The sequence below is a fragment of the Ammospiza nelsoni genome, chromosome 5, assembly GCF_027579445.1.
Source record: "Ammospiza nelsoni isolate bAmmNel1 chromosome 5, bAmmNel1.pri, whole genome shotgun sequence".
Lineage (NCBI taxonomy): Eukaryota > Metazoa > Chordata > Aves > Passeriformes > Passerellidae > Ammospiza > Ammospiza nelsoni.
The window spans coordinates 71144110-71158070 of NC_080637.1; the positions used below are offsets into that span (position 1 = coordinate 71144110).

Sequence of the window (13961 nt, forward strand, 5' to 3'; positions counted from 1 at the left end):
AGAAAATCTCAGCAGCTTGTCTGTTCATCTCTTGCCAGTTTAGAGAGCACAGGGACACCACAGAGTAATCAAAGTGCAGAACATCAGGTTCCACTTGGATCTCAAAACAAAATAAACCTGTATTTGAACCTGAGTGAACAATCTTTGAGGGATAGCCACAGCCACATCACAGTTATGACTCAGGGAAGAAGGGTAAATAAGCACAGAATATGAAAACTGCTGATCTGGATTTAAACTTGGGTTTTCCAGACATGCTATGACTCCTGTGACCCATGAAGAAAGCGTGGTGGGTGTTTGCAGCTTTTTTTCTGGGGAGCTGAGAGGCAGGAGATGATAGAAAAATGAACACCAAAGAGGCAGACTGATTGTTTAAAGTGAGCACCAGACCAATGTGAAGTCACAAAACCAAATTTGGAACAGGTGTTTTTTTAGGGTTTTATAAGTTCTTGTTGTTGTTTGGGTTTGTTTTGTTTTGTTTTTTGATGTTGGTTTTGTTTTGGGGTTTTTTTGACAAATCCATCCCGATTTCAAAACCTCTCTAGTAGTCACAGAATTTTGAAACTACTTAAGGGCACTTTTGTGCCTAATCCCCTTTAAAAACATTTGCAGATATGGAACAAAGAAGTAGGATTCTGGAATAGCCTCTCTCTACAAGTAAATTCATTGTTCTCTTATTATAGATCAACATGGGGGGAAGAGAAAGTCTGGTTCTCTTCCCTCATTTTCCCTTACATTGCTTTGTGATTACAAATTAATTTGATAACCACTTTGGTCTCCAATTTTTTTCTGACAAGTGAGAACTCAACTTCCTCCCAGCTGTGTTCTTTATAGATAGTGCAAGTAGCAAAGCATTGCATTCTGCCTTTAAGAACTATGTGCACATATGAAGGGTATATATGCACCTTATTAATTAAAAATTGAGGCATTCTCCACTCTCATAGCACCCACCAGGTCAGTCTGTAGCCCTCTGTTATACTCTCAGCATGAGTATGAAGTTTAGTTGCCTCCAGTTCAGTTCATGTCAGCTGCACAGCACTGCTGGAATTGTTTTCTCATGATGCAACATCAGCCCTTCCATTCTGTAGAACACCAGGAATTTTCTGTGTAACTTCCTCGTGTCACCTTTCAGCATCAGCAGCTGTTCAGAAGCTGTTTCAGCATCAGAAGCTTCTGTTACAGATTTCCATTACTGGCAGAGGCGAATCCACAGTTTTGGAGCTGAAGCACTGAGCATGAATGAATTTGTCCTTCATCACCCAAGCCCACATCTCCAGTGTGTTCCCTCTCATCCCCCAACTTTGCAGCCCCTCAGAGATTGTTTCTCACCATGCAAGGAGAGACTTCTTTCTAATCATCAAATTCTTCAAAATCTGCCTGAATTTGTGGCTCATTTGTTCACTCTGCCTTCTCCTTCAGCCTTGCCACGAGGTGATCTGTTCCTCCTTCCCCCTGGGGTGGGCAGTGAGCTGCAGGTGCAGGTGGAAGCTCTGCTTAATTACACTCCATCCTTCTTAATTGCTGGATGGTGTGTGTGTTCTCAGGATAATGTGTACATGGAGTTTATCTTTCTCTTCCCTTGCCCCTATTTGTTAATTTTGGAATTTAGCAGGGGATCCCACCTGGCACGTGTTCAGCTCTGATCATTTTACCATTGGTTCAGGCAGAAGTTTGCTCTCATTCTTGTCCCAGAGAGCAAGGATTGACTGGAGAAGGGCCCTTTTGGTAGAATTAAGGGATTTGAGGCAATGTGATATGTTTCCTGTGCCCTTTTTCATTTTCTGTTATTCACATGCAGGCTCAAGAGGGAAGATGCATTTTAATTAAAGCACAAGGTTCATCTGGCATGTGTTTGGCTACATCCACAAGGGATGGCTAAACTTTAATTGCAGAGGCTCCATAAAGATCTGAGTTGGAGAAGGAAAATCATATTTTCTTTCATATCAAAATCATATTTTCTTTCAGCAGAATTATGTTTTTTTGACATAATTTTAGTACTAGGGAAAAGCTAAAAATCTAGAGTGGAGAGAAACCAAACTGCATGTGCCTGGGTGTGAATTCCTGTTGTACTTGGGGTGCACATGTGCAGGGAAAAATGCCATCCTAGAATTCCTAACTTAGTTTTAAATCTTGTTAACATCAAAGCCTCTGAATCAACATGGTTGGGTGTTGACCTCTGCACTAGAAAGATGGGCTAGAAATATATATTTAGCAATAATTTATCAAATATTGGACATGTTAACAGTGGGACATACAGTTAAAATACGTTAGATATTAGTCTTACTGAAATTAACATTCTGGAATATGACAGCTTAATGCTGTCATAGTAGCAGTTGATTATGTGAAAAAATATTCCCTTCCAGGTTATTAACTTCAAAATGGCAGCAAAACATGGTGGGCTGCACTCACAATAATGATGTTTGCTTAAAAAAACCCACCCTCATGTTCTGCCTTTGTGGGCAGAGATGGGAAAAAATACTCCTCCCTTTAGAGCTGTCTCCCAGAGCAAAGAAATGTGGAAGCTCATTTATAAAATATGACCAGAGGACTGTTGTTACTGGCTTTTTGAGACTCAGAATAGCAACAGGGCTGAGGACACTATTCATAGAGCAGAATGCCAGAAATGATGTGTTAACCTGAATCACAAACCATAAATTATTGAGAACTGCAGCTTTCGCTATCTTTTTACATGTTAAAATATTCCTTTTTGCATGGAAAATCTTAACTATACAGATTTGCATTTTTTTTTTTCCCGTGGAGTATTTCTTCTGGGGAGTGTTTATTAAGAGATGATCTTTACACAACCTGTGGAAAAGTGTAGGTAAAAACAAAAGCCTCAGAAATGAATATCCTTATTTTCCAGAAGTCTTTACATTTCTGTCAGAAGGCTGTAACACTTTTTGTTCACACTTTCGAAGATCATGTCAAACAATTTCCAGTCAGCACTGAAGTCTGTGCCTACTCTAGAATTCACTGGAACAAGTGGAAAGCTTAGGATGTACTTCCCTAAGTTCTTTAAGGATGTGTTTAGCTATTTTATTTAAACTCTAGGAGCTAATAATGATAGCTAGCAATTCCAAGGAAGCGTGTTTTGCAGTGCTATTTATTTCTTTCCTGCTTTCTGTGGTTGTAGCAAAGGCCAGGATCCTGAAATCTGGATTCCAATGTGGCCTTTTTTGTAAGGCTTAGACTCAGAGCACCCAGTGACAGAGGACTGCAGGAATATTGCCAAGCTGGGACCATCAGCCCTTTGCTGTTTAGTGCATTTTTCACATTTAATTCCAGTCTTAGGTGAATCCACAGGTGTTCTGTCTGAAAAGGTCATCCTGGCTTAGTCATTCCTTTTAAGTACCTAAGATTAATTAAGATGAATCATAGTGAGAATGAGTCATCACATGATTTAGAATGAAATTAGCATTATTGGCCACCAGGACAAAATATATCAGAGTGTAGTAGAATCACTCACTAAATAGCCAGTATTTCACCCAAGAGGTCTAAATATAGTATTGTTCAATATTTTCTTGCACTTGCATGGATGTTATTTTTGTATTATTTTATATATTTGTTGTTTTGTATTATTTTATATATTTGCACCATGCAGTAGGTGTTCAGCATGGTGCCTGAGAAGTAGATCCTCATAGCTTTAAAATTTGCTCCTGTTTACTTTGAAAATCCTGTGAATGCTGCAGGATTTACTCTGTAAAAGCTGGCCAAAGTCAGATTTGTTTGGGATTTTAGTTCCACTTGTCTGGCATTAGATAATGAGATGCAGTTTCCAGTACTTTTATTTTACAGAGCTGATGAGTGGCCACAGCTCCTCAGCAGAACTTGTAACTGCTTGCACTTCTGGTAATTGAGTTCTGGCACAATGTGTTTCAGAATGAGACATTCAGAAGCTAGAGCACTTAAAATCAGTAGTTGTTTTGCAGCTTTGATCTCTTCCTCATGTGTAAAACTCATTCTGTTATATGGAAATAAACCAAGGATATAAACTTCTGAAAAGAGGACTCTGAGCTCTGCTGCACACCATTTATTTTCCTATTACTCTTAGGATATTGTTTATTTGACATGTTGTATATCTCCTTGCCTCCCCTTCCTTTTCATTTTAATTGGGACCTGGTTATTGGCTGGAAATTCCACTAACATGACTCATCCCTGCACTGGAAATGGCTGTGAACAGGCATCACACTGTGGGATTTACTTCCCCCCCCTCCTTTTTCTTTTTTTCTTCTTCTAAAGTGCTTTACTGTGGCACGAGCTTGTAATAATAAACTAGGAAGGAAGTTGGAGCTAATAATTTGTTTCTGAATGCACAGGCCCTGCCAAATTTCCCCACAGGCACGAAACAGCCGCTCAAGCTGTGACACCAGCAAATTAAATCCTGGAGGTAGCTGACCAGAAGTAATGAAATGTGTATTTACCATACTGATGCTGTCAGTCTTAAGACACACTGGCCTTACAGTCTAGTTAAGTGGGGCACGTTTGTCACTTGCAGTGGTGCTTAGAGAAAATACTCAGCTTTTTTTCTTAGAAATCTTTTCAAAATCACAAGCCCGGTGCTGGCTGGTAACCCTGACCTTGTACAACCTGGAGGAGGGATGGCCAGAATGGTCTGTCCTTTTACAATATATTCCAAAAGAGATAACATATTCTGTATTCCAAAGGAGATAAATTATTTCATCTCATGATATGCTAATTGCCAATTCTTTTTATTGATCTCTGATCTGCCACTCCAATCTTAGAAATTAAAGGCTAAAAGTTACTTGAAGAGCCAGTGGATAATAAGGAGCAGATGTCTCCCCCACACCATGTGTCCCCTGCATGCAGCAGTTGGAAAGCGCACAGAGGGACACACAATCACTGGAAAGGGGCCACTCCAGAGAGGGATGCATCCTCCAGTGATGGGCTGGATGGGGCACAGGGCTGCTAAGGAGATGGCCCTCAAAAAATGCATCATGGCAGCAGAGGTTCCAAAACATCTAAACATGGATGAGGGAAGCTATCATTTCTTAATCCCCATGTGCTTAAGGTGAGGGAGCACTCAAAAAAAAGCTATTTACCCCAGGCAGGTGTCATAGGTAACAACAGAAAATGTATGAGTTTTATTTAGCTGGCAGAAGCATTCCATGCTGATTGTGTGGGAGCTTGTGAACCATTTGCTGAATGGTGCTGCTGTGGATTCAGGAAAACATTGAGGGAGGAAAAAATAAAAGCATGGTCTTCATCATGGTTAATACAATACCCATGGAAGAATCAAAGAGTAAAATCACAACCCACACGAGCATTGCCTGATATCTAATTATATCCTAGGAATGTCCATGACTCTGCAATTATATGCTTAATTTCCAGCTGTATTTGATTAGCATAGCAATTGATTTATAGCATCCAGCTACAAGGAACTTGCTTTGAACTGTTCGTTGGCACATATAAATTCATTTGGCACTTTGGGCTGGTTCTTTGTAGCCAGGTAGGCACGTGGAGTTGGAGCTGTGGCATTCAGTGCCAAGGCCAAGGGAAGGCCAGAATAATTTCAGAGACAGCACCATTCTTCCTCCTCTAGTGAAGCATTCAAATGCAAGCCTGTGGAAGGTCAAAACCTACAGATTTCTATGGGATTATATATGAACTGCAAGCTTAGTGTGTAGAAATAACCTTGCTGAGTCCTTGCTTGGTCTTGGAAGACAACCATGGCTCCACTGATACAACAGTGATGTGCCTCTGGAAAGCCAGGGCACCTGTGCCTTCATTCTCCTGTCTCCCCACACCAGAAGGGCTGAAGTAGGATTGATTCCACATTTTCTCAGTGAAAAGAAAGTAGGGAGGAAGAAGGATAAGAGAACCCCTCCTTGGTTTTGAGCAGATCTAAGCATAATCCCCAGTTAAATGTTTGAGTCTGTGTGAATCCAAATGCTGGACTGGGATTTAAGGCAAAGTGCAACCACTTGAAATGTAGAATTTTGATCTGCTCAAGGGTAAGCCTGTTGAATTCAGCTCAGGCTGGGGAAAACACATGGAAGCTTTTTTGTAGCTGTAGTTTTACATTATAAACCTTTTGGAGCAATTGCTTTGCCATGTGTGAAAAATTACCCAGACTTCCATACCAAAATATTCTCCCACTGATAACATTGGCAGATACAATTTTAACAACTTTAAAGTAATTTTTTTAAAGACTAACTAAAGCAAGCCTCAAGTCAGCAGCTGAAGTTGCATTGCCTCTGTTCTTAATCTCAGGCTTGGAGCTGTCTAGACAGGTTATCCTCTTTGGGTTGCACTGATTATGTGCTTTGTGCCTTGTTCTCCCCTTGCATCAGATGGGAGGGTTTGCTCAGGGGCTCTGTCTCAAGCCTGTGGCTTTGTCTCTAGGGTGGTGTAGCCTTAAGTACACTGTAAATGTCAATGCCCAATGATAATGCCATCAATACATGGAAAGACAAACTGCTGCTGGTTTAAATCTTACACTTCTAGAACCAATTATTTATTCCTGGCAGGTTTACTTCTGTTATTATTGTTGTTGTGAATTTTTTTCTTTTTTTTTTTTTTTTAATTGAGGTGTTTCTTTGAATGCCAGGAGTTGGCAACACCAGATGTGTGAATTTCAAGTAGGGATCCTGGTTCTTGCAGCATAAATCCCAGAAATATTGTTTTCACGGAAGAACAAGCACTAAACAAAACCACAAGAAAATAGTAGGTAGTCAGGCTGTTAGAATTAATCTCTGAAGGAGGTTTCTAGCTCTCTCTGGTACAGGAGAAATTTGATCAAAGAAGTTGCAAACTATCCTTGCTTTTCTGCCTTTCCCTGAGAGCTCTCAGCCTGTGAAACATGAAGGACAAAAATACTGTGGAATTGGGAACTGAAAATACCAGATACTACAGTTTTCATGGGGGGTAAAATAATTATAAACTGTGGTGTGGTCTAATAAACAAAAAGGCAACTCTTAAAGTAAGCTTGAACTTTTTCTTTTCATTAATTAGCATGAATCTGTTTTGAAATTCCTGTAGAGAACAAGTGCTTCTCCTGACAGCTGGTTTGAAATTAATAAAAAGGAAAGTGTTTTCAGCTGGCAGTGGGTTAACACACTTATGATACATGAAAACAAGGTTAAATTGCTCCTTTCTCTCTACCACTAATAAATGAAATATTGAAAATTAAATGCTGTAGCTTAGGAAATAAAAAAGTGCTAGCCAAAACTATGGACATAGTGGTAAGAAATGGTACTTGCTGCAATAGGCAAGTATGGTTAATACAATACACATTTGGAAAAGCTTAGGCAGTACCCAAAATTATTCTTCAGTTGTAGCCTTTCAGAATATATTGTGTTGAGGAATATATTATCCTGTTTCTGCAAGATAAAAGAGTCTTGATTTAATCACCTCATTTTGGGGATTCAAATAACATTGAGGTTTTTTTGGAAATCCTCTTGCCCTGATACCCTTTCCAATCTCATCCTCCTTCTGCTCTACTTCACCTTTCCTCATGAAAGGATGACAGAGGCTTTATTCCTCAGGGTGTAAGGAATGGAGTGTCTGGAGTATCAAAAAACACACAGCAGGATCCGTCCTCTGCTGCAGAGAGCCTGGCCTCTGAAAATCAGATACCTGTGGGCTCTGGCTGACTGTGAATTGCAGCCTGAAATAATTGCTCTTGATTGATGTTAACTGTCCAGCAGAATACAAGACGTAACTTTATTGCAAATATGAGGATCTTACGGATAACAAGGGAAAAAGGTGAAAATTAAAATACTAGATTTGACCACAAGAAACTCTTTTTCTCACCTTGCAGAGTGCAGAGCCTTTCCAAGTTGCTGTCAGAGAGGACAATTGTATCATTGTGTCCCTGGAGGCATCGGACGTGGTGAGCTCATCCTCTGTCTACGTTGTGAAGATAGCTGGGGAATCCAAGAACTACTTTTTCCAGTTTGATGAATTCAATAGCACTTTACCTGCCCCTGTGGTTTTCAATGCCAAATACCATGGCCTGTATTACATAGTGACTCTCTTAGTGGTCAACTCAAATATGGTTTCCAAGTCAGCAAGATCAATCACTGTGCTAACCAGTAAGTAACATCTTATTCTTCTTTTCTTCTCTTTCATGTCTGTGTGTGTGGCTTTTTATTTTCTCCATGAGTTCTTCTTGTGAAGAAGGTTGGATTGGTTTTTTTTCAATGGGTTCTGGTTTTGTGTGGGATGCTTCCCTGTGTGAGAGCAGTAGGGAAGAAGTTTTGACAAGGTGTGAGTGAAAATTCACAAGGTGTGGGCAGAAAGAAAGGAAAGACTAAGTTTCCCCTGGCTGGCCCTTCCTGACCACTGAGGTGTAACAGAGAGAAAACTGGGGATTTCTCTGGTTTTGCCTCAACAGAGAGACAACCACATTTGTGGCAAAGAAAGGGCAATCCTGCAGGCAGCATTGAAGGGTACCGCACTGAACTCCAAAAGTAGGCTGTAAATTGTGACTGAAGACTAAATTCCCTCCTTTTGGAAGGGAAAGGATCCAATCTCCTCTGTGATATTTTCTGTCAGGCAGACTGATGAGCGCTGGCTCTCTTGTAGCAGCCTTTGCTCCTGAGTTCACCTTCTGGAGCACAAGGTACAGAACTGAAAGTAAATTTGGAATGAAAAGGCAGGGTGCTGGGGTGGGATTTTTGAGGTGTTTCAATACCCTTCAGATTTTGAGAAGAGTTCTTAAAACTCCTGTTGTGACCACTGGTTTCTCCTAAAAACATGCATGAGGTGGTATTTGGTTTGTTGTTGGGCTTTTTCCCCCTGTTATTGGTATTGTCCACTTCCTGTTTTTCATAATTTTATGACTAGCAATTAACTTGATTTTTTTGGCAGATAATAATTAGGATAGATCTATATTTTTCTTTTTGCCCCGTGCTCTCTGAATGTTTAACATTCTTGGTTTATTTAATCCTGCAAAGACATGTAACCATCTAAATTATTCCATCTATATCTTACACGTGAAAGAATGGCACATTGCAATTAGCTCCCACTACCAAATTAATTCCTGCTCTAACTCCATTGGTGTCAGGAGAGCTTTACCAGTGGCAGACTGACCCCATTCATTAGGCTGCCACAAAATAAATCAGTCAGGATAGCTGGTGATGCCAATGTGGTTATTCCCAAGGCAGTGCTCCCAAGAGTTTTTTGGGATCTCCTGGAGACTGCAAAGGAGATCCAGATTTTCAATGTGTGCTGGAGGTCTGTTTCACACAGAGCTGTGTGTACCCAAAAAGTGCTCATCAAAACAAGACCAAGGTGCCTCAAAGGCATTGCCTACTTAGAAATTCAGTGAGAGTCATGAAAGACTTCTGCTTTCTGGTGGTAAATCCTGATGACATTTCCTTCCTCCTGTTCATGTCTCCCATCAATATGCCACCTCTAAGGGAATTGGCAAGAAAAGGCAAGAGAAGAACACATTTAAAGAAAACTCTTTTTTTTATCCCTTAAAGGTTTCTGACCAGAAAAGCATTGAAAAGCTGACAAAATATACATTTTATACATTATATATAGGCATATATATGTGTAACTCTTCATATAAGTATATGGGCATAAGTATGTACATATAAAAATACAAAATCATATCATATAAATATAGCTGTAACACAGAATCATAGTATCATTTAGGTTGGAAAAGATAATCAATATCAACCATTAACCCAACACTGTCAGGTTCACCACCAGACCATGTCCCCATGTGCCACCTCCACATATTCTTTGAACACTTCCAGGGATGGCAACTTAGCCACTTCCCTGGGCAGCCTATTCCAATGCCTGACCACCTTTTCAGTGAAGTTTTTCTTCATATTCAATGTAAACCTTCAGATTTTTTCAGGCACAATTTGTCCTTAACAAAGCCATCCCGTCTGTCTTGGATCACCCCCTTACATTGTCATCCATGCAGATATTCATGTGGATGTATAAGTTCCTTTTGAGCGTTCCATTGTTCATTTGGTCCTTTTCTACAAGACTGAACACTTCTGCTTGTCTCTGATTTGGAGAATTTCAGGATTTTCTCATGTTAATCAAAGATAGCACAAGCTATCTAGAATTTCCTCATTTAGGCTCTGTGGTCCAGATTGTTGCAGTGAAAAGGATGAGCTATTTGAAAACTCTTAGATAAGAAACCTGTAACATTGAATTTTAGCACAAAATCGCCCTTTTTGCTTCTGGTTCTGTAGCAAAGTTGTGTTCAGCAAATTTGGCTCAGTACATCACTGAAGGAGAAAAATGGAAACCCTGACTGCTTTTTAAAGATCCTTGCAATGGTTTTGAGAAGAATAATTGTGAGAATCTCACTTTCCTGGCTGAATTCCTATAAATGCAATTGTGCTGTGCCTGCCAAAGTCACCTCTTCCAGTCTGGGCAATGTTAAAGTGGTTCTGGTATCTCACACAGCTGTTTCAGGCTTGCTTTCCTCTGCTCTTGGAGCTTTGGCTTTTCAATGGGGGAGAAGTAACTCTGGAATTTGCATAATTTATTTAGTATTTGAAATACTTGACTGAAAATTCCACCTTATTACTAATTGGTTTTAAAGTAGTTTATGAAATAAACGAAGAGCACATCTGTAAAATCAGTGATTGATATTCTCACTCACTCATCCCACGTCTTCCCAGCTTGAAGCCTTATTTTATTCTTCCTAGGGTGAGTCATACCCATACAGCTTTTTTTTTTTCCCATATGCACTGTCAGGTTTATGTTGTGAAGGAAAAAATATTTATACATTTGTAGGAATGGGGAAAGCAGTACATTGCAAAGATATTGTATGCTGCAAGAAAAAAACGTGTCTCTGCTGGGAATTGGAGAAATCTGGATCTGAGGATCTCTGATGGTAATTAAGAGCAGCTCTGCCTGGTTTTTATTTTAGCCGTTGATTAGGAGTTCTGAGTGGTAAAATGTCTCATTGTTTCAAAAGCTGATGGTTCCTTACATGCATGACTATGAAGTATATTCCCTTTAGGGGGAGTTCTGCCTCTGTGTCTCCTACAAAAATATTCTCCTGGAGAGGCCAACAGCTGCTGCTGGGACTCTGATCTCCAGCCTCAGAGAGTAATTGGCATTACACCCAGTTAATGCTCTGCTGTCATTGTGCCAGATGCTGCAGGAAGTGATTCAGCAGGGCCAGTCCTTTCCTCTGGCTTGTTAATGGATCAGGGTTCTTTAACTCGCAGCTTCAGAGGGTTTTTTTCCTCAATGAAATGTGAAACTTTAGCCTTCAAGTTTTTCTTTCTTAAAGGATGATGTGAAACACCTTTAAAAAGGCTGGTTATCTGTGGCAGCCCTGACTTTGAAATGTAACTCACAGCAGCATCTAGGTCCATTAGGGCTCATCTTCTCCCAGCAAATAAACCACGTCATCCTCTTTTTAGGGTGAGAAACCTTCTCCATCAGAATCAAAGAAACAGAAAGAACTGCAGCCTGCTGTAATTTGCATTGTAAGGAGGATCTAAACAATTGACCTAAATCTGTTCAAGAGCAGCAGTTATGCCTTTGTTCTTGTGGCAACATTATTTTTTAGGTTGTGTCATCTTTTTATTTATCACCTTATGTGGCCGTGTAGAAATTGCACTATATGTCATCATTGCTCAGGTATATTTTCACTTACATTCCCCCTTCATAAGCACAATATCACTATTGCCTATCATAAACTTGAACATTGTGTTCCCAAAGTATTGAACAAGAGCTTCTTTAATCTCAAAGATGGTTTCTTTTTAACAAGAGATAAAACATCCTAAAGTTTACAGCATAATGGAAGCTTTACCCTGGCTGTGCCTTACTCCCAGTAATGGTACAGCTACATAAATAGTGTCATCCTGGGGAGAAAATTACATAATTCACAACTTCTTCCTGTAAATAAAGAGAATTACCCTTGAGGGTTTGGTCACTCCATTAATGGGACATCTTTTTTATGAAAGTCACAATATGGAGGTAAATAACGATTAATCTGGGTTCCAATGTGAGAAGCAAGAGATCTCAGTCCCACATGTAATGCTGTATTCAAAGCCACAACAATAATCAATTCAATTTGTAGAGTGACCCAATCTGCACATATTACAAACAAATTGATTTAGATTGAAATATGGTACTTATTTTCACAGCACTTTTTTTCTCCCCCTGAATTGCAAATATTAATGTGTCTGACACAAACTGAATGCATTAATGAAGGATTTAGCATTCAGAATTTTCCAGGGCATTGGAGAAAGATGTTAGGCACATTTATTATGCTGTCTTGATGCTTGTGTAATGTAAGTTATATGCTAAATGCAAAATGCTGGAAAGTCCAGGATAAACAGAGAAGTTGATTTTCCTATAAACAGATAAATTGGGAAAGCAGCTGCTACAGAAGCAGCAGATTATGAGGCACTATGAAAAATGGCAAATTCAGGTCTTGATGCTGCAATCTTGTCTATGTGTATATAATATAATCTCCAAGTCTAAAAATAAAGAGATTGTAAGTGAAGAGGTACTTTAAACTATTAAAAGGGACAGTGAAATGCTCTAAATCCCTTCTGTAATATCACTTCACCATAGTACAGGGCTTTTATAAAGCTCTAAGTATTAAATTTCTGTGATTCCACTTTATTTAGGCTATTTCTTGACAGCCACTGAAATCTGTGACAAGCTGGATCCTAAACACTGAAAATAGTAAAATTAAAAAGACCAGACTGTTTATGCTCTGAATTATAAATATAGATTGTAAAGAGTGGCATTTTACATATTCTTTAATTTTAATAGCCCTAGGAGAAGTTAGTAAGTGAAAGACAGAGCATGATGGTTATCTGCTGAGCGTTCTTTTAATTTCACAGTGTGCAAATAGCTTTTGATGTGAACATTTGGTGCTGAAGGAAGTAAGATAATGGGAGGATCTCTAAATTGCATTATGCCACTTATGCAGCTCTGCTAACATCAGCCACGAGCAAGGAGAGGATAGAGAGAGGAAGATAGCGACGCGAAAGAGAGGCTGTGGTGATTACCACTTAATTCAATTGTTGCTTAATTAAATCAAAGCATCAGGAGGAAAAATCATCTGGATTAAAAATGAATATGGCTTCCATCCTTTATTTGATTTGTTGTAGGAAGGAATAAAGGGGGGGTAATTGAATCACTGGCACAAGGAAGTTCCAGTAATTCTTTCAGAAATGAGGTGACCTCGGATGTGAATGAGATAGCAGCAGAAAGCCCAGGGCACACCCACCAGTGTGGGAGATGCCTGCACATAAGCACTGTGCTATTTAGAGATTGTTATTGACATTTAAACAACTCTGCTGTGCTGTGTGAGCTGTGATATGAACCCTCTGGCCATGCGGGGAGTCATTTCCACTCTTTATTTCGGAACAAGCGATGGGGAGAGCGTTGGCAGAAAGAAGAGGGTAGGCTTTGTTTCCTGTGCTCTGCTCTACTCCTGCTGATTTCTGGGCTATCATGAAATGTCAGCAGAATTTTCACAGATCCCATCACTGAAGTGCCTGTTGGTATCTGTGGAACAGGGAGTTTCTCTTTGTAAGTGGTTAATGTACAAATATACTGATATATATCTGATGGAGATAATACCATGAGAAATAGTTTAATAATCCCACACTATTGCATTTCCATGTTCTGGCAAAGTTAGAAATGATGACACACTAGTTTTGGTGAGAGATTTTGTTTACATCTATGGTTTTATTCCCAATTGGTTTTTCTTCTCTGTTTCTCATCACATCTAGAAACTTGAAATTGTAGTGAAAATACTCTACTGGTCATTGGGATTTAGTTTTCTCTTTCACTGCAGTGTTGCTTTTCCAGCTTTGATTAACTTCACCTCCTGTGGGATAATTCCACTTTTGATAGTGATACTGATCTTCCCATTTCATCTGCTCTTTCTCTTGCCCATTGTTACTGTATGCTCTTTGGGGAAAAATATTTTATTGTTTTTTCTCCAGGGCCTACAGCAGCAGAATTTTGGACTCAAACAGGTCCTGTAGGCCCGT

General features: G+C 39.6%; 1 protein-coding gene across 2 annotated transcripts in view; it reads left to right on the plus strand.

Annotated features, from left to right (window-relative positions):
* PTPRO (protein tyrosine phosphatase receptor type O) overlaps positions 1-13961 on the plus strand; it is a 139398-nt gene that overhangs the window by 68529 nt on the left and 56908 nt on the right. Inside the window, exon 2 of one of the 2 annotated variants that reach the window (XM_059472330.1) lies at positions 7778-8051. In XM_059472330.1, coding sequence (XP_059328313.1) covers positions 7778-8051 — 274 coding nt within the window. Of the gene's footprint in view, positions 1-7777; positions 8052-13961 lie in introns of those variants that run through there. The other variant, XM_059472331.1, reaches the window with a different exon arrangement.